General features: G+C 32.4%; 2 protein-coding genes across 3 annotated transcripts in view; one reads left to right on the top strand and one right to left on the bottom strand.

The window, feature by feature from the left end:
- Positions 1-14,466, bottom strand: part of LOC111047370 (cAMP and cAMP-inhibited cGMP 3',5'-cyclic phosphodiesterase 10A) — a 33,427-nt gene extending 18,961 nt beyond the window's left edge. Inside the window, exons 1-5 of one of the 2 annotated variants that reach the window (XM_039433241.1) lie at positions 13,709-14,466; positions 10,528-10,623; positions 9,033-9,137; positions 7,037-7,149; positions 5,152-5,328 (exon numbers count right to left, since the gene is read on the bottom strand). In XM_039433241.1, coding sequence (XP_039289175.1) covers positions 5,152-5,328; positions 7,037-7,149; positions 9,033-9,137; positions 10,528-10,623; positions 13,709-14,072 — 855 coding nt within the window. In that variant the 5' untranslated portion in view covers positions 14,073-14,466. Of the gene's footprint in view, positions 1-5,151; positions 5,329-7,036; positions 7,150-9,032; positions 9,138-10,527; positions 10,624-12,245; positions 13,020-13,708 lie in introns of those variants that run through there. The other variant, XM_039433240.1, reaches the window with a different exon arrangement.
- Positions 14,467-15,685: 1,219 nt separating this feature from the next.
- LOC111062434 overlaps positions 15,686-27,203 on the top strand; it is an 89,852-nt gene continuing 78,334 nt past the window's right edge. Inside the window, exon 1 of the mRNA XM_039433239.1 lies at positions 15,686-15,928. Within this exon, the coding sequence (XP_039289173.1) occupies positions 15,845-15,928 (84 nt within the window). The 5' untranslated portion in view covers positions 15,686-15,844. The remainder of the gene's footprint in view (positions 15,929-27,203) is intronic.

Raw genomic sequence — 27,203 nt, 5'->3', positions numbered from 1 at the left:
TATATAATATTCATAAAAAAATATTGTGATTATAGTGTATAGTTTTACAGTTTATAGACGTCATTATTTCGTGGTCAAGTGGTAGAGTGGACATTATTGTCCAAACTTCGCCACTTCAACAAAATAATAAAGAAGTCATTATTCTATTCTATTATTTGAAGAGAGTCAATTACCGTAAATATAATTCAGGCTAGGTGGGACCTTCTCGTAAGACATAAGAGATGGACGTAAGACCCCACAAACAAAAATTCATACAAATTCAATTTTCATTTAATCAGAGTTGAATCGTTATTTACAATTCTCAGGTTGATTATAGGTTCGGGTAAACAAGCTTTTTATTTCAATTAATCCACCAAACTTATACTTTATTCATTTGAAAGGTACTTCAGAAATGTTTCATTACCGTATATATTATATAGATCTGGTAGATATAGGATTTTAGGTATAAAAATTGTATTATAATCCACACAAACAAAAAGTCATACAATACATTCAATTTTCATTTAATCAGAGTTTAATCGTTATTTACAGTTCTAAGGTTGATTATAGGTGGGTAATCAAGCTTTTTATTTCAATTAATCCACCAAACTTATACTTTATTCATTTGAAAGGTACTTCAGAAATGTTTCATTACCGTATATATTATATAGATCTGGTAGATATAGGATTTTAGGTATAAAAATTGTATTATAATCCACACAAACAAAAAGTCATACAAATTCAATTTTCATATTTCATCAGAGTTGAATCGTTTTACAATGGTCAGTATAATAATTTATAGGTGGATAAGCAGCTATTTATTTCAATTCATCCACCGAACTTATACTTTCTTTATTTAAAATGTACCGTAATTAAAAAATGGCTCATTTTCGTAAATAGATCTGGTAGGTATAAGATTTTATTAGGTATGAAAATTGTAGTATAATATTATATAAATATATGAATATAGAATTCTACATTGATATGTAGGCTTAGCCTACACTTGATGAACTGACAAATTATTTGTTAGTGTGAGAGGAATACCTGCCAATATGAGGTCAATCGCAATGTACCTAAGTACGATACGCAAGAGAAAAATAACTTGAGGATCAAAAAGTGCAACTATACTTCCTCTCAAAAGAATTGTTAGTATATGTCAATTATTAGACTTTTTAATTTTCTTCCCAAAAATGTGAAAAAAATGGAAATCCACTGTTTTGAAAGGTATTTGAAAGTTTTATTAATGGAGAGGTGCTTATATAATGTACGTGAATTCTTTCATACTAATTTTAATGACTGACTTTATGTTTTACTCACATGATCTGAATATTGTTCTATGTTACTGCTGTGAATTGTATTGACGTGGTTGTGATACTTTGTGTTTTTGACAATAAATGATTTGATTCGATTTTATTCATGTTGTAACTTATATAATTATTAGAGTAATAATAGAAAATATTTCAATGTAGAATCGATATGTTGAGAAAATAATAGAGCCTAATCTTCATCTTCAAAGGATCTTATAATCTCTATACTTATAAAAGGCTAAGCCCCTACAGACTGAAATCACACCACAGCCCAAACTACTGAGCCTAAAAACTTGAGATTTTGCACGATTGTTTATGGTAGCCTGAAAACATCCACTAAGAAAGGATTTTCAGAAATTTGCCCCCCTGAGGGAGCTGGGGCCCCCCAAAATTTTGTACTTTTTAACCGCTCATTGCACAGCGAAGTCATGAGGAACTTTTTTGTTCAGCTACGAAAAAAAATTGAATCTATGCAGAAAAATTTCGATCAGGAGCACAGGGGGGTCCAGGAGAGGGCATTTTTCGAAAATTTTGATGTAAAATCACACTACAGCTCAAACTAATTGTCCTACAGACTTGAAACTTTGCAAAAATATTCTTCAAACATGCTAGACGCGCACTAAGAACGGATTTTGAGATATTTTGCCTCTAAGGGTTTCAAAGGATGAAAAAGGATCCTATTAAGTAAGGTTATGAACATGCTGGTAAGGTGAGTGCCATATGGAAATGAGATAATATTTTTATTTATTGACATGTGATATTCTAACATACGTTGTAATCATTGGAAATAACAAAATAATATGATAGAAATTCAAAAAAGAACATCTGTTCTATTATTGCTTTCTACCTGATTCCACTCAACCTCAATAATATTGTTCTGATAATTGATAAATATGTTTAATAATATTATTATTATTGATATAATAAAAGTATTGTTTTAATAATTAATTATTATCATTAATATAATACCGTAATAGTATTGTTTTGGTAATCAATAAATATTTTTATTTTCACAAGCTCTGTATAATTTATAATGGTGAATGTAAAACATCTGAATCAAAGAAATTATCTCAAAAACAAATGTTTAGGAAAACCATAGTTTTGAACTTCGTTTTCCTGATGGAATGTATAAGCCTACACGTGGCATGTATTATTAATTTTTCAGCTAGAACAGTTTCTTGAGACTGCTAAATAAACCTCTACAGTTTTATTAATGCTGTATCGGCAATATGAAAACGCATGCAGTTGATATGTCTTTAAATAAAGGTGATATCTACATGATAATTATTCTCTACCATTTTTATTCAATTAAAATTTCAAAATTATTCAAGCCTTGATAGAATAATTGACTCACTGTACTGTTAGTCGAAAATTTTAATATTGAAATGAGGAGTATTTTGGCAAGCTGAACAAAAAAGTAAGGTCCTATGCACCTTTTTGATATTATTTCTTCAAATGAAAAATGAGTTTTGTTGGTTGTCAAAACTCCCCCTGGAAGAGAACTATTCATTTTATCCTATCTTTTAGTAAAATAACAATGATTTCTGCATTGAATAACATCTATCTTGCCAACAAGAATCGAACTCTTTGTGAATTTAGATATGACCTACATGGAAATTGAAGTACTTTTTTCAGTTAGTTGATGAAATTGATTATCAATAGAGAAAATGATTATAATTTCATCAATACAGAATTAGTTGAATGAATTGTCGATGTACTGAGTTCTTGGTCAACAATAATTCAATATTGGTATTTATCCAATCATTATTTTTTTCAGAAGTTATTTCATTTGAATTAGAAAATATTTATAAGCTCCTATCAATTTATCATTCGTAACAATGAATTCTTCAAAACATGAATTTAATCAAATAAAAAATTGCCCATACTTCTGTATTCATGTTCGCATGTTTTCCACTTGTGATGGATAGCCAAAATATTGTGGAGCGAGCTGCACAATATAATCAAGGACTCTGATTGGCTGAAAAGTTCAGCGTTCGGAGTGAGGTGAGGCGAGCAGTTAGAACAGAGGCAAGCGGCACGGCGAATGGTTCGGAGTACGGAACGGCGGGCGAATGATTAACAGCTGATTTTTAACATTATGAAACATATGCTCATGTTCGTTGAAAGGCAAGATGTTCGGAGGAATGCACGGTTTGCTGCGCGGTTCGAGGTTCGGTTCGGCATGTGTGGACGCACCTTTAGTTGTTACAGGACATTTATACAGATCACAGGCCAAAGCAACATAATAATCTATCTTCTTCTTCTTTTTCTTCTTCTTCTGCTTCTTCTTACTCCTCTTCTCCTTCTTTCTCTTCTTCTTCTTCTTCTTCTTTCTCTTCTTCAAAAGCCTCGAAATGAAGGTAGAATGATGAGGATTCAGTTCTGTTGTTTTAACATTTTTTCAAATCACTTTCAAAAAGTTCATGTAGTACCTACTATTGTGTTTTAGACACGTCTGGCGCTATCATAGTTCCACCACTATTCTGTTCCACAGTCACGTTAACTATATCTATAATAATTATATAAAGTAAAGAACTGGCTTATGCACGTACGGGATAGGAAAATTATGTTTGACGCATCATCACGTCTGAACTACTGGACTAATTAATTCAAATTTTGCTTATAGATTCTTAATTAACCAAGGATGGTTATAGGCCTATTCTCAATTCTTAAAAATTTCATTACGTCAAGTTTTAAAAAAGATCCTTGCGAAGCACGGGTTCTTGCTAGTATAATATAGATTCGATTGATTTTCACACATAGCCTATATTATCAGGATTATAAGAAACATATAATACATATGTAAACACATATAATTATGTAGACGAGAGATATTTCAATTATTTCTATTCGTAAATGGACTACCTACTTGTAGGAATGGGATACTATAGTGAGGTCCACGTTATAATGGTAGTGGATAAAGATAGAAGAATAGCGATGCCGATTCTCTGCATTAATAAATTTTATTTCTATAGTGTCAAAAACATAATTTGCATGGTTGTGGACCTAGAAAAGGATAGTACCACCGGCTTTGTCGAATGATAGACAAAGATAGCAAAACCAAAGTTGATCAAATACTGTCATTATAACGTGAACCTCATTATATACTTGTTCATTGTCTGAAAAACTATTAATACCTACAGCCCTGATTTTTTTATCTCATGTATTTTACTCATCTATTTCACATTCCATCACGAACTGTTAGTCAATCATTTTTCTTTTTGAACTATTTTGACAACACCTACAGTCAATTCTTTGAATAATAGTAATTGAAACTAGTACTCACGAGTGGAGCGCTTTAGAATTTTCAAATTTGAAAATTTATAGGTTTAACAAATATTATTCAAAAAATTTACTCTCTAGTGTCGTCAAAGTATTATCACAAATAATTAATTAAAGAATTATTCCATGTTGGTTATCCATCTTGTTTTCACTATTATTATTACTATCGTATTCCATAAAACTTTAAAGTGGAAAAACACTCACATTCTGTGATGAGGCGACGTCCGTTTTGTGCTGGTGTTGGCAACCATGTTTCTGTCATTTATCTTTTGGCAACACCAGCACGAAACGGACGTCGCCACATCAAAGAATGTGAGTGTTTTTCACTTTAAAGTTTTATGGAATATGATAGTAATGAGAAGAATATTATTGGCTTATGACAATTCAAGATGAGTTTCTCTAATGAAATCATTATTTATAATGGAAGTCCAATGGATAATGGATTATCTATTTATAATGGATAATGAATAATATTAAAAAACGAAGTCATATATTTGACATATATTAGTCATGTTGAAATATGAAGTACCTACTTTGCATTTATGCTAATTTTCTATATTTTCTCTCATCATTATTGTCTCACCATCATATCAGATATGATCCGGACTTCATTACCAGATGGATCACCAAAATATGTGTTGATAAATTCCAGAAGTCGACTGTTGAGTTTTTGTTGCCTCAAAATGTGGAGCCTGAGTTGGTTTTGGAAAATGGCGGCACCCATCCATGCGGTCATTGTAACTACCAACTGTGCATCGTTCTGTAAAAAATTGTTAGCAATCTTCATAAAATGAATGTATTCAGATCTACTTATTTTTATTTATAAAATAACATTATAGTACCCTTTAAGATGTGTTTTCAATCTGTTATTTTATATAAAACACTTTTCAAAAAAAGTGTAGACCTACTGTGTTGTTGGAAATCATTCTTGAGAAACAATTTTTTTTATTTCATTAGCATGAAACAATGACCCACGAATAATTGATATCAAAAGAAATTTCCCAATTGCTGAGTTAAAGTGAGATAGATACACTGTCTTGGACTTTATTTTTGTGTAGAGCTTTTGTTTAAAATTTTTGGAGAAGGAAAGTTTTGAGTCTCATTTTTTCCTCTTACTAACATTCATATATCATTCATTAACATTCTTACTAACATTCTTGTCCTGCCCATTATGGACTATGGTAGCATGGTCTACAATGACATGACTGAGGAGCTTGATATAAAATTGCAGCGTGCATTGAATCATTCAGTTAGGTTCATATATGATGCAAGAAGGGATGACCATATCACATCTTTCTATAGGAGGCTGCAATGGCTGAAACTGAAGGACCGGAGACAGTACTTCATATTATGTATTGCATATCACCTAGTTGTCGAGGGTAAGGGTCCGCAGTATCTGAAAGAGAGATTCACCCCTCTTGCGCACATCCCCCACAGAAACACACGGCAGCACCAGTATTTCCTACAAATTCCACTCCACCGCACAGTTATGTACAACTCCTCTTCTACTGTAGTAGCGTCCGTCCCGACTGTGGAACAATCTATCACCTGAGTTGATTTTCTCACTAAGCTTCTATTTGTTCAAATCGAGGCTTCTGTCATCATTGATAAATGATACCTTAGCATAAGGTCATTATGATTGGCAGGGATTGGTGCATTCACGCTCTCATCTCATTGCTTCTATTTCATGCACAGTTTCATAATTACTTCTTTTATTTTTTTATTAAAAGTCTTATCACAATTTTTTGTAATAGGAACACCTTCATAGTTTATTTCTTACCTATTCCATCTACTCTCTATTGTATTGTATTATGAAGTTCAATATTTCATGGTAGACTTTCATGATAAGTTTCATTCCACATGGATGCAAATAACATCTTTTCTTTCCTCCAGTATTGCTAATGTGATCTAGTTTAATGTTGATAGCTTAATATATACTATATTATTTTCTTTGATATTTGTAATTGATTAATACTGATGCAGAACTGTTAAATAATTATTTATCTCTTAAGTACGATTTAATTTTACTGTCAATTTTTGTAAATGTTACCATAGGCAATAGCCTTGTAACAATTATCAATAAATATATCTATCTATCTATATATATAAGTGTATCATTGAGGGTACAAATAGTGAAAAAAATTAAATCCATCCGTTTCTATTAGGATTGATTTGATGCAATGTTCTATTTCTTGAGATGGTGGCCATGTCCCAAATCTATTGCAGTAGTTTTTTCGAAAATCAGACTTTTTGTTTCTAGCCCCCTACCCTTGTATCCTCCTGCCTGATGGAGCACAGATATGGGCTATAACCAAACAATCTAAGGATTTGAACCAGATTTTACTCCTGAAAATCAGTATTTTACCTTAAAATTGACCTCAATTGTCAAAGTTTATGAGATTTTTGGTTGAATTTTATAGTGGTTGGCTAAATTTGGGCTAAATTTAAATTAGGCTAATGCTACCAACCTTTGTGTAGTTTGGTGCATCCACTTTTCGATACAATTCAATAATGTAACTGACTTCATCCTCAGTCGTGAGAATTGGAGCACAAATCACAGCTTTCACTGGAATGTCCATACCTGCAAATAGAATCAAATACAAAATCGATGAAAAATGTATTTATAGATTATTATAATCATATTAATGTTTCCATATTATTCAAGTGTACCGTATATTCTATGCGTGTATGGAGCTCATTTTGCTTCCTTAAATTTCAAATCCAATCTAGGTAACTTTCTTGTAGTTTATTAGACACTCTGTGTTACATTTGTAAATATTTTAAACCTTACTCTTCGTGGCGAATTTAGTAAGTGTTTTTCAAATATTTACAAATGTAACACAGAGTGTCTAATAAACTACAACAAAGTTATTATATAGTGTTGCGTCATGGAAAACATCAATTCAAATCTAGGTATTGGGCTAACTATTCTTTTTGAAAACAAAATAGCCTACTGAAAGTATTTTACTGAGCCTTTATATTAGACTAAATTTCATTTTGCAATGTTTTTGATTACAGGAATAACATTTGAGATTACTATTGAATTCAAAAAATTGAAACAAATATTTTTTGAATTGAAAAGATAAAAGCAAACTATAATATTTTTCGTATGATATAGGCTATACCCTCGCTTAGTCATATCTATAGATTACGGTATGATTTGTGATTGTGTATTGATGAATAAATAAAAAGTATTCCAATTCGGTGAATAAATTATTTGAATAATATATCTTGCTCCAGAATTTGACAACCTCCAATGAATAAAGTATGATGGGAAAATCTTTCATAATTTATGATGCATAGTGAAGCTTGGAATACAGATTTAACAGATTAAACTGATGTAACTCTGTTGTAGTTAAGTCTTTGAAACACAGTTATCATACTAAACTACACCAAACTTATAAATAGTTTTTAGTTGTGGAGAACAATATCAAAATTAACTTACCCAGTGGCCTGTTGAAATAATGACATGCCAATAGACCACCTTTTTCATTAATTTTCATCATTCTATTTTTACAGTATGCTACATTGTTGAAGATCAAGAGTGTGATCATTAAGTTGCGTTTACACCAAAGTTATTAATAAAATGTTAATAATTTAATGCTCAATATCGGGGATCGAGCTCCGCTCTGGAGTAAAAAAGCATAAAAAATTTATTACGAAAGAAGAAATTATAATAACATTCATACAGAAATGTTCTATCTAATCACAGTAAATTGAGATTAATTCCCAGAGGAATGCAAAAATTTCCCTTACAAAGGCCCAGTTGCACAAAAGCCAGTTAAATTTTAATCCAGATTAACTTCACGTGAACCAAATCAGAGAAGACATTTTCAAAAAGATGGATTCACTGGAATTAATCAGGATTGAAAATAACCCGGTTTTTTTGCAACCGGCACTAAGTACCTGATTGAATGATTTACAAAAGTTCAACAGCTGAGTCATAATTTTGACACAGTCCCACACACATTAACTCGCTCACTCAATTCCATCCATCACCAACAGACGACGAAATAATTATTATCAGCTGTTCTTCCAAGGATGTCCTTCAGCGAGTTTTTCCAGGGATGAGACCTAGTGCAATCAAATCTTCATATTATAAACCTACTATGTTCTGAATTTCGTGAGAATCGTTAGAGCCGTTTTCGAGATCCGGTGAAATACAAGCTTATAAACACCTAAACATATAAACGTATAAACAGAAGTTGCTCGTTTAATTGATTTTAATAGATTCTATTAGATTGAATATAACTTATCATACACAATGATGACCATTATGTGTTTGTCAAGTTCCGTTCAATCTAATAGAATCTATAAGGATTAAGTTACAACATTTTGTTAATAACTTTGGTATAGATGCAGCTTTACTCTTTGAGCTTCATTCAACAAATTCCAGAAAAAACTAGTTTTTTTGTAGTTCTGATGCAGTAAACATTATTAAGAGGAAAAATCTACAAAAATTACCAGACCATCCGATGCCATTAGGAAATCGAGAATCGGCAAGTATATCTCCAATCCATACATGTTTCTTTGTGAAAGCCACATGACATGCTACTGTTGTATTCAGACCTGAGGAATAGTTTCGTTCATGAAATTATTTACAGAAAACAATATGAAATTGAAATTTGTTAATCAAATCGATATCTTAAGAAAAAGGTTATTCTTTATATTATATACTAGGTACTAATAATTCGAAAGTGAAAGAAACATATTAAACTTTTTTTACTATAGTGAGATCCACGTTATAATGGCAGTGTTTGATTAGCAATGGTATTGCTATCCTTGTCTATCATTCAACAAAGTCAATAGCGCTATCTCTTTCTCGCTTTGCTCTATTGCCAGATCGCTTTTAACAATGTAGAATTAATAACTAATTAAGAAAATATTTCACCTTAATTATGAAAATTCATTACCGTGTGAAATTATTGAAAAATATTACATTATACAAAATATTACAAGTAACACAGTGTCTGAACTACAACAGAGTGAAAAATATTATTTCTTGCCTAATAAAATATAATTGATCATTTTAAACGAGAATGAACAAATATTACATCAATAAACCTGTATCAGCTGCCGTCTATAGAATGCATTGACAAGACAGAGGTTCGACAAAGTTTTTCTACCTATCTTTCTCCATTCCCATTATAACGTGGACCTCACTATAGTGGATCAAAATTCGAGGAAGGAACCGTTTTGGGCTGTGCCTGTTGGTCCTCCCACAATCATTTCAATGAATTGTGTTATTTGTATCATTGAATAGATGGATAAAGTAATACTTCCTATAGTTTGTATATTATTCATTTGACGGGCTTTATTTAATTTAATTTGATATGAGTAATAAGATGGCATATTTTCAGTAAAACACTTATTCGAATATAAATTTTGATAATCCTCATGGAGAAAATATAGTCATACTCATATTATATTTTATAGTCTCCATTATAAATTATGATTATTCTATAGAAAACATAAAAATAGGTGTTCAGTTCTGCTTGCATCTCAAGTAAACCCAATACCGGTTCTACACACCACTTAACTTCTATAGTGAGGTCCATGTTATAATGACAGTATTTGATCAACTTTGGTTTTGCTATCCTTGTCTTTCATTCGACAAAGCCGGTGGTACTATCCTTTTCTAGGTCCATACCGATGAAAATTATGTTTTTGATGGTGTAGAAATATAATTAATTAATGCAGAGAATTGGCATCGCTAATCTTCTATCTTTATCCACTGCCATTATAACGTGGACCACACTATAATTAGAAGTAGGCTTTCTACTTAAGTGGGCCTCCAGTAATATATTGATGAAATCTTTCACATCCAAAAGTACATATCTACAACTATCAAGCACAAAATCTCGATTCAATAACATCTTTAACCTATAATTTTAAAAAAAAATAAGTATCCTTATATCAGTCAATACAGAATTCAAATAAAGTTGATAAAACTACTCACCTATTTTCTCATTGACTCTATGCCTATAACTATCATTATACTGAGGCAGCAGGTATAGTTCTCCATTCACATTATCGACAGTGTAGAGGCTTACAGCTGTAAAATGATATGGTTTATTTTTACAAATTGATATTTTTGTAGAACTTATAGGCTTGTAAAATTACTTCACTTATTATAAAAGTCGTAAAAATATTCTAAAGCTTTTAATAAAAAGGGTACTTCAAGGGTTTATATTGTTTTGATTAATATAGGCTTGTAGTATAGTAATTAATGGATTAGTAATAAATATTCTCCAAATGGCAGGCTATTGTGAAATTTTATTGATTGTCATACAGACTGATTGACAGTCATTGGAAAAATTAGTCAGGCAGAGTGATTTTTCCTTTACAATTGAATAATTTGTGATACTGTAATAAATTATTAGCTCGGTACAAAGAAAACATATTTTTGGATGTAATAAATTAGGTATATCGTCAATATTTAATTACAAGGTGTATTTTTTCCGTTGGTGGTACAATACTTCACTGCTCATATTGGCAGTTAATTAGAACGACAGAGGGCTGTTTCTTAATGTAGCCTAAATAACTACATGCGCTTAGGGGATAAAAGTGTAAAATGGTTTCAATTTTCCCATATTACAACCAAAAGATGTGTTTTCATTATTAGACCACATCAGAAAGTCTACAAAATAGTTATACAATGTAGCTTGTTCCATTTCCATAAAAAATGGTTTAATAATAGTTTAATGGTAATCAATAGGTAGTTTATAGAGTACCCTATAAAACAAAGCGCTCAATCAGAATAAGTCGATATTTCTTATTAATAAAAACAATATTTAAAGTAAAGTAGAAAAATATTTTAAAGTTTTTTAATAAAGGGTACTATAGTTACAAGTTTTTATATTGCTTTTATTACCTAATATGAATAAAGTAGCCCATATATAAAGTGAAGTGTCGATATTTCTTTATATGATACGGTAACTGATACTACAAAGTAAGCTTTCATAAGATCCTTGAGCAACGTTAAGAGTTGACAACAGAATTTTGTTCACAAATTGTTTTCTTCAAACACCTTGTCAATTGTTTATGTACTGTAGAAAATAAGTTAAATGTTGCTGTGCTTTTCAAGAAATTGGCAACAAATTGCCGAAATTTGTTGAAATCTCAGTTGACAACTCCAGTGTAAACGTGGCTTTAGAATTTTTAGATACTCTAGGTCTAAAGACAAATAATAAAAAATGGAATTTCGCCTCTCTTATTCATGCAGATAAATATTGTTACAATATTTCAATCTAGCTTTTCTAATAGCACCTTTGAGTAGAGGACCATATGAAAATAAAAATCTAAAAATCAATTATTAGAAAGTTATTACAGTAAGGGTAGGCACAAACCAGTTAGTCAAGACAAGACTAGTCACGATTAGTCACAATACTTCACATAGTTGCTTATGAAGCAACACACACCGATTAGTAATTGCAATTAGACATGTCTTCATAAGCAACTATGTGAAGTATTGTGACTAATCGTGTCTTGTCTTGTCTTGACTAACTGGTGTGTGCCTAGCCTAATTGTAACAAAGTAGATAGATATATTAACTTAAATCTTCTATTTATTAAAATTATGTATTCACCTTGATCATGGCGGGCGAGAATAATACGTTTATGGTATTTAATACATTTATGATTAATTTTAGAAGATATAATAGAAAAAGTATCATACCAGCCGAGTGCGTCAATTCCCTTAACAATTCAGCAGTTTCTTGTATAGAGCCTGGAATTATGATATTCTGTTGAGCGGTAAATATTTCCAAGGCTTTCATTAAATTACTATCTTCATCTATGTAGAAAGCAACCGCTTTAGCATAGGCGTAATCCAAGCTGGTGCCAAAAGTGGACTCCTTCTGAGTTCTGCGGAAAGTCCTTAGGTACGGGGCGATTGCTCGTCTTGATTCTTTGTCGGAAGTCAGGTGTGCGAGGCTGTACGATTCTTTGAATTTATTTTTTGATAAGGACGGTGACTCACCCTCAGTGCGAGTTGGCCGTAATAAATTGTTTTCGTGGTGTTTCATATCCATTTCTTGCATCTGTCAAGATTTTTTTTGTACAATCTTTCAATAGAAAAAACTTATCAAAAATATTATGACAACTCCTTGGACAAAGGACCGTTGAGAGGACCAAAAAAGTTAAAAAGTTATTAAATTCCAAAACAGCAACGTGAATTCCAAAGTTACAATTCAATTCATAAATTTGAATTTGATATAATAAAGTTATATTATTGAGAATAGTATTCACCAAATATATTTTCCCTTTCTTCAATAATCAATTATATAATTTCAAAGCAATGATGACAAACCTAGACAATATTTTCAGAACACTAGAAATGAGTACCCATTTTTAGATTAATGAACAAAAACTTTGGATCTTATTTGGGAACACGTTTCCTCTGTATTTATACCGCTACCTATATTATGAACAAAATAATTATATTCAAAGTAACCAAAAAATAAATCCAACCCAGATGGATTAATATTGACAAATTTTAGCAGCTGTTGATTTGCAAAACATGACTAAAATCTACCTCGACACTCTACCACAGAATCATGGCTTACTTTAGATAACTTTACTTGGCCTCAGCGATGTCAAGCTTGGCTTTACTATAGCATATCTAAAGTGGGCTGTGACAGAATAATACATTGTGTATACAGAATGTATTCTATGACTCTACTCCCCTGATAAGTTAATTTATATCACTGAGGCCAAGTAAAGTTTAATTTTTCTGGAACGAGTCAGTGCCGATTGCACAAAAGCCTGTTAAATTTCAATTGTGATTAGATTTCACGAGAGCCAACTAAAGAAGCCTTTTCTTGAAAATAAACCTTTTCTGATTGGTTCTGATTTTAACATGATAAAAATTCAACAGGCTTTTGGGTAACCAGCCCCGGTGTTTTACAGTTCAACGCAAACGTTTTAAAATTTCTTGTAATTAATTTCATCAACATGAACTACCGGTAACTTATTAGAAAGAGCATAATAAATGAGAAATATACTGTTTAACAGTTCAATGCAAACGTTTTAAAATATTGTATATTGATACACGGCTTGATTACGGCGGGCAAGAATAATACGTTAGGGTATTTAATACATTTATGACTAATTTTAGAAGATATAGAGAAAGTATCATACCAGCCGAGTGCGTCAATTCCCTTAACAATTCAGCAGTCTCCTGTATAGAGCCTGGAATTATGATATTCTGTTGGGCGGTGAATATTTCCAAGGCTTTCATTAAATTACTATCTTCATCTATGTAGAAAGCAACCGCTTTAGCATAGGCGTAATCCAAGCTGGTGCCAAAAGTGGACTCCTTCTGAGTTCTGCGGAAAGTCCTTAGGTACGGGGCGATTGCTCGTCTTGATTCTTTGTCGGAAGTCAGGTGTGCGAGGCTGTACGATTCTTTGAATTTATTTTTTGATAAGGACGGTGACTCACCCTCAGTGCGAGTTGGCCGTAATAAATTGTTTTCGTGGTGTTTCATATCCATTTCTTGCATCTGTCCAGATTTTTTTTGTATAATCTTTCAATAGAAAAAACTTATCAAAAATATTATGACAACTCCTTGGACAAAGGACCGTTGAGAGGACCAAAAAAGTTAAAAAGTTATTAAATTCCAAAACAACAACGTGAATTCCAAAGTTACAATTCAATTCATAAATTTGAATTTGATATAATAAAGTTATATTATTGAGAATAGTATTCACCAAATATATTTTCCCTTTCTTCAATAATCAATTATATAATTTCAAAGCAATGATGACAAACCTAGACAATATTTTCAGAACACTAGAAATGAGTACCCATTTTTAGATTAATGAACAAAAACTTTGGATCTTATTTGGGAACACGTTTCCTCTGTATTTATACCGCTACCTATATTATGAACAAAATAATTATATTCAAAGTAACCAAAAAATAAATCCAACCCAGATGGATTAATATTGACAATTTTAGCAGCTGTTGATTTGCAAAACATGACTAAAATCTACCTCGACACTCTACCACAGAATCATGGCTTACTTTAGATAACTTTACTTGGCCTCAGCGATGTCAAGCTTGGCTTTACTATAGCATATCTAAAGTGGGCTGTGACAGAATAATACATTGTGTATACAGAATGTATTCTATGACTCTACTCCCCTGATAAGTTAATTTTATATCACTGAGGCCAAGTAAAGTTTAATTTTTCTGGAACGAGTCAGTGCCGGATGCACAAAAGCCTGTTGAATTTCAATTGTGATTAGATTTCACGAGAGCCAACAAAAGAAGCCTTTTCTTGAAAATAAACCTTTTCTGATTGGTTCTGATTTTAACATGATAAAAATTCAACAGGCTTTTGGGTAACCAGCCCCGGTGTTTTACAGTTCAACGCAAACGTTTTAAAATTTCTTGTAATTAATTTCATTTACATGAACTACCGGTAACTTATTAGAAAGAGCATAATAAATGAGAAATATACTGTTTAACAGTTCAATGCAAACGTTTTAAAATTTCTTGTAATTATTTTCATCAACATGAACTACCGGTAACTTATTAGAAAGAAAATATAAATGAGAAATATGAATTAGGAAGATTATTATTATATCTATAGCAGACTAGTTTTTTTCTTTAAGCTGAAGGAAAAATGAGAGAGATAAGACAAGCAGTATGTGATGATTGAGAATGGTGAAAGATTTTCCAGAAGAGAATGAATAAGAGAAAGAGAATAATAGGAAGAGAGTAAGAGAAAGAGAGAGTGATTGTGTGTGAGACAGAAAGACTGAGAGAGAGAGCGAGTGAGTGAGAGAGAAAGAGGGTAAGTGAGTGAGAGAGAAGAAGGGAGAGTGAGTGAGTGAGTGAGTGAGTGAAAGAGAAAGAGAGATAGAGAAAGAGTGATTCAGGGATTGAGAGAAGGAAAGATTGTGAGAGAGTTAGATAGAGAGAAAGAGGGTGAGTGAAAGAGAAAGAGGGTGAGTGAGTGAGTGAGAGAGAATGAGAGACAGAGAGAGAATGAGTAGGGGAGAATGAGACTCTCGCTCTCAGAGAGAGCAAAGCGAGTGAGCGAGTGAGCAAAAGGAGTACGATCGAGTGTGTGAGAGGTGTCTGCCGGAGAAGTAGCAGAAGAACTAGAGGATGAAGAAGAAGTATCTTCTCGTGGACAGCGTGGTTGCATGGGTGTTGGTAACATCTTCAGTCAGTGTCCAATGAAAGCCCGCCTTGATAGGTTGGAGCGGAGTGTGTGTTGCCGTCTTCTACGTTCGTAAAGTTGGTGTCCTGTGTGTATTCGCGATGCTATCTCTATCGGTTTTACAAATTTGTATTCTGTTTTTGGTGTCAGGAGCTTTGGGAATTTTTGGAGAGCATCATCGACAAGTGAGTTTGATACTTTGCTTAAAACCTACAAATTTGTTAATACTAGTAGTTCTGTGAACAGTAGACCTCACGCAGTTTTCTCATCCACAAGTATCTGATGTCACCTGTTCTAGTTAATTCACAGTTGAATCATAATTTACTCTTAAAAACTGTTATTTATGTTCTCCAAGATCATAAAACTCACTCATGTTAGTAAACTCAGTTCACTTTTGAATTTATATCCCATATGATGATTTATCCAGTTTCGTGATAATCTTTCCATCTGATAAAAATATTTCTTAACTTTTTTAAAATTAATTTTTTTCAATCAAGAATATTATCATTTCTTTGGCTTTAATCAGTTCATTTAATCACTTTTTATTTTATTTTCAATCACCTAATAAATTTGTTTTTCAGATATGAGAATATTGATACTGAAGGGCATGTATCATAAAAAATATTGAAACCCTACCTTGTAGAAATAGACACGGCGAGGCAAAGACCTTAAAGAGATAAGGCATCTTTAAGGTCTTTGCGGCGAGGCATATGTGTAATGCATGCAATAAAATAATAATCCACTTGTCAGCTGATCGATTATGAATAACTCTATAGTCTGATTGATCCTATCTTCAAAGTAAATGATATAATAAGTGATATCAGAGTATGGAGGAATTCCTTTCCATTTCATATTATCCTTAAAATGCAAAATTTCAAAAAACCTTGTGTATACATCGACGTGCAGTTGAAAAAGGAATATTACTGCCAAATCACATAGAATTCTAAGAACGCATTTGGCCGTAATCGCGTTACATACAGACAGACAAAAGCAAATCGAGTTGAAACTTAGACCTCACTACGTTCGGTCAAATATTTTTCAATTTTATTTTTGATCCGCAATTTGTGTTTATCTTGGAAAAAATGACAGCAGAAATCATCTCAAGCTCAACATAGTTTATTGGAAGATGAAAACTTTTCTATAAAAAAATTTTATCAAATAAATATTCCATTGCATAATAGAGATGATGATTCAATTCAATTCAATTTCATTTTTATTGCTAATTAGAATATTCAAGACATATTAAAAACACTTTATACTATAACATATCATAAGAAATATAATCAAATAAACATAATTACTCATACAAATTATACTTGTATAAAATAAAATATAAAATCTAGGCATCACCAGCAAAAAGAAACTCTTTGCCCGCTGGTGAGAGTTGCAAAACAGTAGAAGAAATACATAATATTTCGAAATAATGCATAAAATTTAGGTTAAATTTGACAAATAAATACAGTAGAAACTTTAAAACAGTGATAAAACTTTTAACAGTGATTAGTGATTGTATTGACTCAATTGGATGATTATTGGATATGATATATTGATCAATTGACTCAAATCACTCAATTGAAGAACCATCGGTTAGTGATACAATGAATTGACTATAAATGAATATGAGTTGAGGTGTTGGAAGAAAATTCATGAATGAAGAAATTTAATGAGCATGATTGACATGAAGCTTTACTCAATTGGAGAATTAGTGAGTAGTGATACAATGAATTGCCAATAATATATTGAATTAACAATAAATTAATATGAGTTGCAGTGTTCGAAGAAAATTCATGAATGAAGAAATATGCTTGATTGACATGAAACTTGACTCAATTGGAGAATTATTGGATATAGTTTGTCAATGAATTGACAATAAATGGAAACAAGTAACAAAGTTATGAATGCAAAGATAGTGTATTAACGTAGGCACACAGTATACTGTATTCGCTCTTATTCGAATCATTTGTCAAGAACATCAAAATAGTCACATCATTCATGGAAAATTAGTGATATTTACACTTTAATCAAGTTTGCAAATAGTTCACTATAATATCGTGAAAGGAGAGTAGAAAATGTGTTGAATTGACAATAAATAGAAACAAGTATCCAAGTTATGAATGCAAAGATTGTGTATTAACGTAGGCACAACGTATACTGTATTCGCTTTTATTCAAATTATTTGTCAAGAACATCAAAATAGTCACATCAATTCATGGAAAATTATTGATAATTTCACTTTTATCAAGTTTGCAAATAGTTCTCTATAATGTCGTGGAAGAATAGTAGTGAATGTGCGTTTATTTCCTTCGAATAAACTCGAATAAACGGATCACAAATTTGAACATGCAAGTAAAAATTTTGTTCAATCAAACGTAGACCATTCTAATAGTTGAAGTCCCGAAATACTTTTTGGAGATTGAATTTCCTGATAGCATTGAAACTATCTTGTCTTCCTAAGGATTTATCGCTTATTTACAATAACCATCAAACTATCGAAAATGATTGATATCACGGATTCTTCCGTATCTTGGAGATTTCGGGGTATGTCTTCTTCGGGGGTGCACACAACCCCCCCACAAGCATTTCAAGGATGAAATATATAATATATAGGGCACATAGTATATAATAGTATATAGACTACCTATATACTATTCATGGTGGGCACCTCTGTCTTAGTGACTACCCATAGTCCGCATAATTTAAGCTCTATTAAATCTCTACATCAATAAATCTTGAATTTCCACTGCAATCCTGCAATTTCATCGATTCGAAGATCAACTTGTATACTTAACATTAACAGTAAATAATCATGATTAGTATTGTTTTGATCCAATATTTTTCGGCGTCCCATTATTTTATAGATTCCACAATCTATATTTATATAATTTCTATTATTATCGAGTCCTTATCACATTTGTATTGTTTTGCATGAATATTTTCCAATCGGCATCCCATGATTTCATAGATTCTACAATCTATATTTATATCATTCCTATTATTATCGAGTCCTTACAGTCATATCTACTTGTTTTATGGGCAAATGATTCTAAATTAAGCAACAAATACAGAAACGAAGCGATTGGCTTTGTGGACGTGCTGGTAAGATAAGTTCCATACACCTGTTACTGACACCCGTTGTAAGTGTGGCCACTTCAAGAACCGAACTCCTTACCATTCATGAGTTGGAAACTTGCTTCCCAGTGGCTCAGAATCCACAAAAAGCTATAGGTCTACTCATCTCTCATCATCATCATCATCATCATCGTCAGTGTATTTACCCACGCACAAGCCTCAAGCTCATGTGGGTATCATCAGCATCAAAAATAGAAATAAAAGACGCTCATCTTATTATAATTGAAAAATCTGGTATGGCGCACTCACACAACTTTCCTTGCCGTTATGAAAATTGATCACCTGACGCTAGTGTTCCCGCGCATCTCAAGTCTACTTATAAACAAAGATCTGAGCCAGCTGGTGACAGGACAATAACGCTGGAGACATACGAGGTCTGCTATCTCTTCATAGTGAATCATTCAATAGAATCAACAGTTGCCAACAATTTGCAATTGAAATAACATTTTCTCGAATTTCGTGCTTATTTTCAATTTTAGGTGAAATGTTACTGAACATTAATTGTAGAGGTTTTTATGCTTGATCTTTTCCACTCAGAATTTTTTGTTTAAATTTTATTTGAAGCCTGATAATTGGGAATCTAAAATCGAACTTTGCATAGATGGGGCGGAGCTCCTGAAATTTTTACAGATATGAGACTTGTGACAGTTGATAGAGCTTATCAATGACTATTTCAGGTATAAATTTGATCAAAATCGTTGGAGCCGTTTTTGAGAAAATCTCGAAAAACCCTGTTTTTGACAACATTTTCGCCATTTTAGCCGCCATCTTGAATTGCATTGGATCGAAATTGTTCGTGTCGGATACTTACAGTGTAAGGACCTTAAGTTCCAAATTTCAAATCATTCGGCTAATTGGGAGATGAGATATCGTGTACACAGACGCACATACACTCATACACACACACACACACACACACACACACACACACACACACACACACACACACACACACATACAGACCAATACCCAAAAACCACTTTTTTGCACTCAGGGGACCTTGAAATGTATAGAAATTTACAAATTGGGGTACCTCAATTTTTTTTGGAAAGCAATACTTTCCTTACCTATGGTAATAGGGCAAGGAAAGTAAAATTATTCCAATGATAATCCACCTTTTAAACGCTCTAGATCAATTAAAACTCCTACCTATAAAAAATAATACCTAATGATAATCCAGTTTTTGAACGCCTTGGATTAATCAAACTTCCTTCCCACCTTCAAACTTATTTTGAATAGATTGAACGCTTTGAATAATGATGAGAGTTATCTGAAAAGAGAATGGAAAATAAACAAGAATTGAATAACTGGGCGATCAAGATCAGAGGAGACAGGAGTGTGTTGCCGGTATCCTCCTATTGGGCAATATTGAGCTCTCCTCCATGTGTTATCTCGAGCAACTCTTTGTTGTAATCTGTTGAAACAGTGATCTCTAAAGAAATAAGACCTTGGCTGTATTCCTGTAAAGGCGGTGAAAGGAAATAGGTTATGTATATATTGGATTACTGCTCTTGATATACATACCATATATGCTTTCATTCTCATTATTAGATCTCGGTAGTTCTTTAACCAATGAATGGCACCCTACGTCGCATTGAAAATGTGTATTCATATCAAAAATGTGTATTCATGTGTGATATCATGAATGCAATTCATCTTGATAACTCACAGATTCAATTTTCAATTTGATGCAGTCTGCTTTAGAAAAATTACGTTTCAATCAAGTGAATAAATTAGCGATCTGTTATTCCTTTTCTAATAGGATGTTATAATACTTTTGAAATTTTTCTGAAAGAGTACCAAAAATATCACTGAGATACGATATGAATTCAAGGTTGAGAGGTAGAGAAAAAATTCACCTTATAAAAGATATTTTCTTCATAATTCAACTTTCAGGATACGATTATGTGAGAAATGAATGATGTGAAGAATTCTCCAGCTATCAAGAGCCCAACTCCGCATTAAGAAATATGTTTTTTTTATTTGACTTTCAGGATACGATGATTGAGTAATGAATTATGTATAGAATACTCATTTTCCAGCTATCAGGGTTATCTATGATGGTTCCCTCACACTGGTTTTCAAATGCTAGTGGTCCGAATGCTCACACAATCCTAAGAAAATATTAGCATTTGAGAATTTGAGAGAATTGGAAATTGAAAGAATACTTGAAATTGAGTAGCATTTGAGAGCCGTAGCCTGATAATTATTTGATGTCGTATTATTTGTCACTTTGAGAACAATATTAATATTCATTCACAAACGGATACATTGATTCTTTTCTATTCACAATCTAATCACTCGATATCAATATTTAAGATAAATTATAATAGTTATTTGTGCAACTAGTGCGCAAAGTGACAGTTTGCTGCACCGAAAGAAACGTTTACGCTCGAGCCGTGCGAGGGCGGAATGGTTTCTTGAGTGCAGCAGAGGAACTTTGCGCACGTATTTCACATTAAGTTTTTCCTACAGTTACCATTGAATATGAAAAGTGGGTAATTATGGGTAAAATTCGCTGAAATCCATCAAATGTTTTTCTGTGTAATTTTATTATTAATAAAAACCTTAATTTATTTAAAATTGAAAATGTAGTAGTAAATGTCTGAAGGCGGCTGTCACTCATGTGGTGGCTGTCGCTGTCATCCACTGTTGTCCACTGTCTTCATATTATTATAACGTGCACCACAACACTATACCACAGTTACCAACTTATTAAATTTGATTTTGCTGCACTGGTGCTCCATATAACCTACAAACTATTTTGCGTTGCCATGTTGCAAATCTGGAGTGCAGAAAAAATTTTTCCCGCACTAGAGCGGAAAAGTGATTCTTTGCGTTCTGTAATCAGTGCAGGAATGGCCACTTTTCAAGGTAACTGTAGGAAAATTATATTACTATCGTATTTCAATATAACTTTAAAGTGAAAAACACTCACATTCTTTGGTGTGGCGACGACCGTTTCGTGCTGGTATTGCACATTTTCAAGCCAAACAGTAACTGAAGTATTTCAGGCTATGAGCAAATAAATAAATTATATTCGCGAGTGAACCCTAAATTCTTCTATAATAATGAAATATGGAATAAATAATAATATAATTGAACGGTTCTACAACATCGACAGTGACTCAGTCGAATTTCTAAAATAATATTTTATATTAAGCTGACAATTTTATAGAATATATACCTCAGTTCAAATTGGTTTGACAGCAGAAAATATTAGCATAGAGAAACATTAGCGTAAGTAGATATCCCATGGTATAGGGCGTTTATGTCGCAACTTTTACTGTTAACTCAAGCCGATTACTGTTGATTATTGTCGAATTTTACTGTTTTGTTGGGGTGAGAGTGTATAAACGGCACAATATGAGAGACTACCAGTGTCACACAGCTTCAAGGGAAAGAATTATATGAACTATCGGCTTGAGATAACAGTAGAAGTTGCGACATAAACGCCCTATACCATGGGATATCTACCTATGCTATTGTTCCTCTATGATATTAGTTATTGAATGATTACACCTCGACAATAAACGCCTCTCCATAGATGAGAGCTGGAACATTGTATACGGTCCTTTGTTGGAAGCATAAAATGGCAATTAGACCCGGTATGATTCCGAGTTGAAGAACGCAATTTGAAGTTACACGGATGTCCTGGAGAATTAAGTTAATCCATGGCTGTCTTCCTTCATTTGTGCAGCTGTAGGCCTATTCTCCACACACGCAAGCAGGTGAAAAAATTCGCACAGCTTCAAAGGCGGTAGCATCGAGCATTCACCGTTCAGTCAGAGAAAGTTTCCAGAATTTTCCAGAGTATGAGAAGTATGTGTTGACAAAATGCATTGCGAAATTTGATTAGTTCTGGAAGTAATTCGCAGTTATTCAGATAGGTGCAATTTTTTTATTCTTCAAAACGTATTTATTCAATCATTCAGAATTATACAACTAAGGCTAGCTACACACACATCGATTTTGGTCGTTCGATAAAAGGTCGTTCGAGTTTTTATCGTACGACCAAAACTTGAAGTAGATTACAGACACATCGATTTTATAACGATTTTGATCGTGATCGTGCATTTTTAATGATTCGCATCAGCTGTTTGCCATCTTTTTGCTATGTGGTAGTAAAGCCAATTACAGAAAAGTACCAAAGGCTAACTTACGCCCAAAACGGTTCCAATTCTAGTTTTTACAACAGTCCAAATGTAGCTAGAGGTTATGTGTCACTTCAAAATTATTCAATTACACGAGGTATAGAAGATTCAATAAATTCAAACAGTTTATTGACAACTCTTTTACTGTCTGAGTGGTGAAGGTGATATCATGATCTATTTATTCATAGGTTCACTAAATATTTAGTTTCTCATAATATGTTTTTCTTCACTAATATAGAATAGTTTTTCCTTGTATTTATTTCTCTCAATTTTCAATTCCTTTGTATTGTGATTATTGTAATTTTTTGAATGGGGAACACTTTTTGGGATTTCCCGTGTGCTCCCACATTGTTGTTAATAAATAAATATGTAGTCTTTATATTCAGTTTCAGTATATAGTTTTTACAGTATATAGTATTTCAGTATATTTAGTTTCTCATAACATTTTTTCTTCACTAATATAGAATAGTTTATTCCTTGTATTTCTTTCTCTCAATCTTCAATTTCTTTGTATATTGATCATTTTTTTTTGAATGAGGAGCCATTTTTGGGATATTCCCGTGTGCACTCATATGGTTGTGGATAAATATGTAGTCTTTTTATTCTTTCTATTTGAACTCATCACCCAGCAAATGTTGTAGGTTACCTATTGGCAAAGTTACATACATTTACATTACATTACATATATTACATACATTTCAAACTTCTGACCAATATCAAGAGAGAGTAGGCAGAGTGAAGAATTCTTGTGAATTTGTTACCCAAGTGCAGCCACCTGGTGGCAGAATTTAGAGTTGGATGCATTGCAAACCGTCGACCAATCAGGAGAGAGTAGGCGGAGATGACATTATGACCCAGCAATGTGCTGCCGTCTACTGGCAGAATATCGAGTTAGATTACAAAATGTTGTCAAATCAAGAGTGAGAGAGAGAGAGGTAGAGAGTGAGAGGGTGAGATAGAGAGAGTGGGAGTGAGAGGGTGTGATAGATAGGTAGATAAATGCCTTTTTATTTACACTTTACAATATAAAAAGTGATGTGGGAGAAATTGAGGCAATAAGAGCCCCCTCTTCCACTTAACCCACGAGAATTATTTTACAGTACAATATAAAAATAACAATATACCTAAAAATTCAAAATTAAACGATGAATAACAATTCCAATGAAACAACTGAATCAATGCACTACAAATTTGATAAATGAAAAAACCAAGAGTAAGAGAGAGAAAGTGAGTGAGATTGATTGATTGATTATATGCCTTTATTAGGGTGGAGTTAGAGAAAAATAAACTCTAAAGAGAGTGATAGAGAGAGATTGAGAGAGTGAGTGAGAGAAAGTTGGCCTATTATCAGAGTTTGAATCATTATTTCGAATACCGCCCTGCTGTGTATTTTGGATGTGATTTGTGTTCATGCCACAAATAGAAGAATAATTATTGATCTATGGACAAATCTCAGGGACAAAACTATGGGCACTGAAATAGAAGAGTTATCCTTAGAAATAGAAGATTTATCCTTAGAAATAGAAGAGTTATCCTTGGAAATAGAAGAGTTATCCTTAGAAATAGAAGAGTTATCCTTAGAAATAGAAGAGTTATCCTTAGAAATAGAAGAGTTATCCTTAGAAATAGAAGAGTTATCCTTAGAAATAGAAGAGTTATCCTTGGAAATAGAAGATTTATCCTTAGAAATAGAAGAGTAATCCTTAGAAATAGAAGAGTTATCCTTAGAAATAGAAGAGTTATCCTTAGAAATAGAAGATTTATCCTTAGAAATAGAAGAGTAATCCTTAGAAATAGAAATAGAATTCTATTAGAAAAATAATTCTATTTACTTCGATCGTATCATTCGAGTTATCATTTTATCAAACGTCAATTACGTTTGAGAGAATATAAATTCTCCCATATTAGATTCTTGGGGTTTTAATCAATAAATAATTCATCAAGCGAGATCAGCAGAAGAAAATACGAGATATTGTACATTATCAGCTAAACTAGCCTATTGTAAAACGGCGAATAAGACACAGTAAATGATTGACTTCTAAAGAGCTAGTCTCAACGAACCATAAACTCCATTGAAAACTCGCGTAGTTCACTGAAGACTCAACTTCAAAATTCAAACCCAAATCCCATTCATATAAGTTAAATTATGTACTCCACAAGATTTATTTTTAAAAATATATCTTTATTTTTTACAAACACAAAATTTGGAATACAATTTAGACAAGTGAATTTTGATAAAGTCAGTACCTCTCGCTTGGATGTTGTAAGCAGGACTGACGCTCGATATGTGAGAAAGCTGGCTCCAACAGTTCCAGGAGATTTCCAAGAAGTTGTATAAAAACTGCTGACTACTGTAGATTCTCACGATGTAACTTACATGAACCCAGCCCAGAGCACAACAATTCACAAATTCAATTATTAGAAAAAAACAATGAATTGAATCAATCACGGAACAAGAATTACAAATCATAATTTTGCCATTGATTAATATTTTAGAACAAACTGTTTAAATTCGTTATTCAAACAAGATCTCAAAAATCAGAAATTTGATGCAATAAATTGAGAGGATATTGAATTTGGTAGTTACCTCATCGACAATGAATCACAGGTTATCTTATTATTCATTATCACATTCATAATATTTAGATAATGCATAGCCTGTACGTTGTTGTTATTTATTGTAGCCAATTGATCCAATAAATCAAACAGATATTTTTGGTAGTTACGGTACCTCATCCACTCATTCACAATAATTCACAGGTTATCTTATTATTCATTATCACAATGATAATATTTAGATAATGCATCATCTGTACGTTGTTGTTATTTTATGTAGCAATTGTTCAGATAGATCATAACGTTCTCCATTATAAATGTCCATTTAATGGCATGGCCAAACACTGTTTCGAAAGAGCTCTCGTAAGATGTCTTCCGCGAACGTGATGACTCGAATAAAACACATTAGATAGATGACCATTGTCCGAGATGGCCATTCCATTCCATTTCATTATGTATAACTGTGTATTATATACAGCCGAGGATAGATCTTTGTCGATTTAGGCTACAGTAGAACCGAAGTGAAGGGAGTTGCCTCAATAGTGTAGCAAAGCTAACTAATTTACTTTAAAAAATGACGAAAACGAAGCACACTATTGTGCCACGAAATTAGAGACATTGGTTTTTGAACAACAAATTAAAATCTTCAATCGTTATTATAGTTTGTATTTTTTTGATTTGTAACCAGCAGGGAGTATAGTTATAAATATTCCAATAAGAAATGGAATGAGATCAATGAAAATGATCTAATAATTATTATTGGAAACCAAGAATTTGTAAATTACACAAATTTACTCTCTGCTAGTAACTCTCTCTCCAGGTTGATTTCAATAGTTAATAATGTAATCAATTGTAGATGTTTTCAGATCTAGATAAAGATGTTGCTGAAATGGATGACAAATTTAAAAGAATTAGTGGGCCATATTTATTTATTTATTTATTCACTATTATCACAAAAACGTCAAAATTTGAGTTCCACTCAAATGACAGGTGACATATCAGTATAATCTAATATTAAATTATTCCTATAGCTATCCTATAACTAAATATTGTAGATAAGAATCATCTATTTACAAAGTCAAAAAATCTACTCTCTAATTAAATCTATATATCAATGTGTACTAACGTATTAGATATTAGTAGATAGTCTAGATTGATAAAATTAATCAGAAAAATTTGTCGTTATTCAAATCAATTAAATTTGAAATTCGGTAGCACTGTAAATAGTTTTCTCAATTAATATCGTCCTAACTGTTTCTTTGAATAGTTGCACTGACTCTATCTTTCTTATTTCTGCTGGGAGTTTATTAAAATATCTCATCCCAGAATAAAAGGGAGTTCTCTCAAGTGCGGTGTGGCGATGAATTGGGAAGGCAATTATGTTTCTATTACGAGTGTTGAACTCGTGGTTGTCATTAAATAATTGAAACTTGTTATAATTCATTTTTACATTAACTAATAATTGATTTATATGAATAAAGTTGAGCACTTGCTTATACTTCTAAAATATGGAGAATTTGCTCCAGAGTTCAGGAGCATAAGGTAAAGCTTATTCATATAAAAATGAGCAAATGCTTTTGCTTCTACCTTTTGCTCATGAGCAAAACCTTATGCTCCATGC

The sequence above is a fragment of the Nilaparvata lugens genome, chromosome 7 (genome assembly GCF_014356525.2).
Source record: "Nilaparvata lugens isolate BPH chromosome 7, ASM1435652v1, whole genome shotgun sequence".
Taxonomy (NCBI): domain Eukaryota; kingdom Metazoa; phylum Arthropoda; class Insecta; order Hemiptera; family Delphacidae; genus Nilaparvata; species Nilaparvata lugens.
Note: the sequence above shows the minus strand (reverse complement) of the source record. Positions and strands in the feature narration are given on the sequence as shown.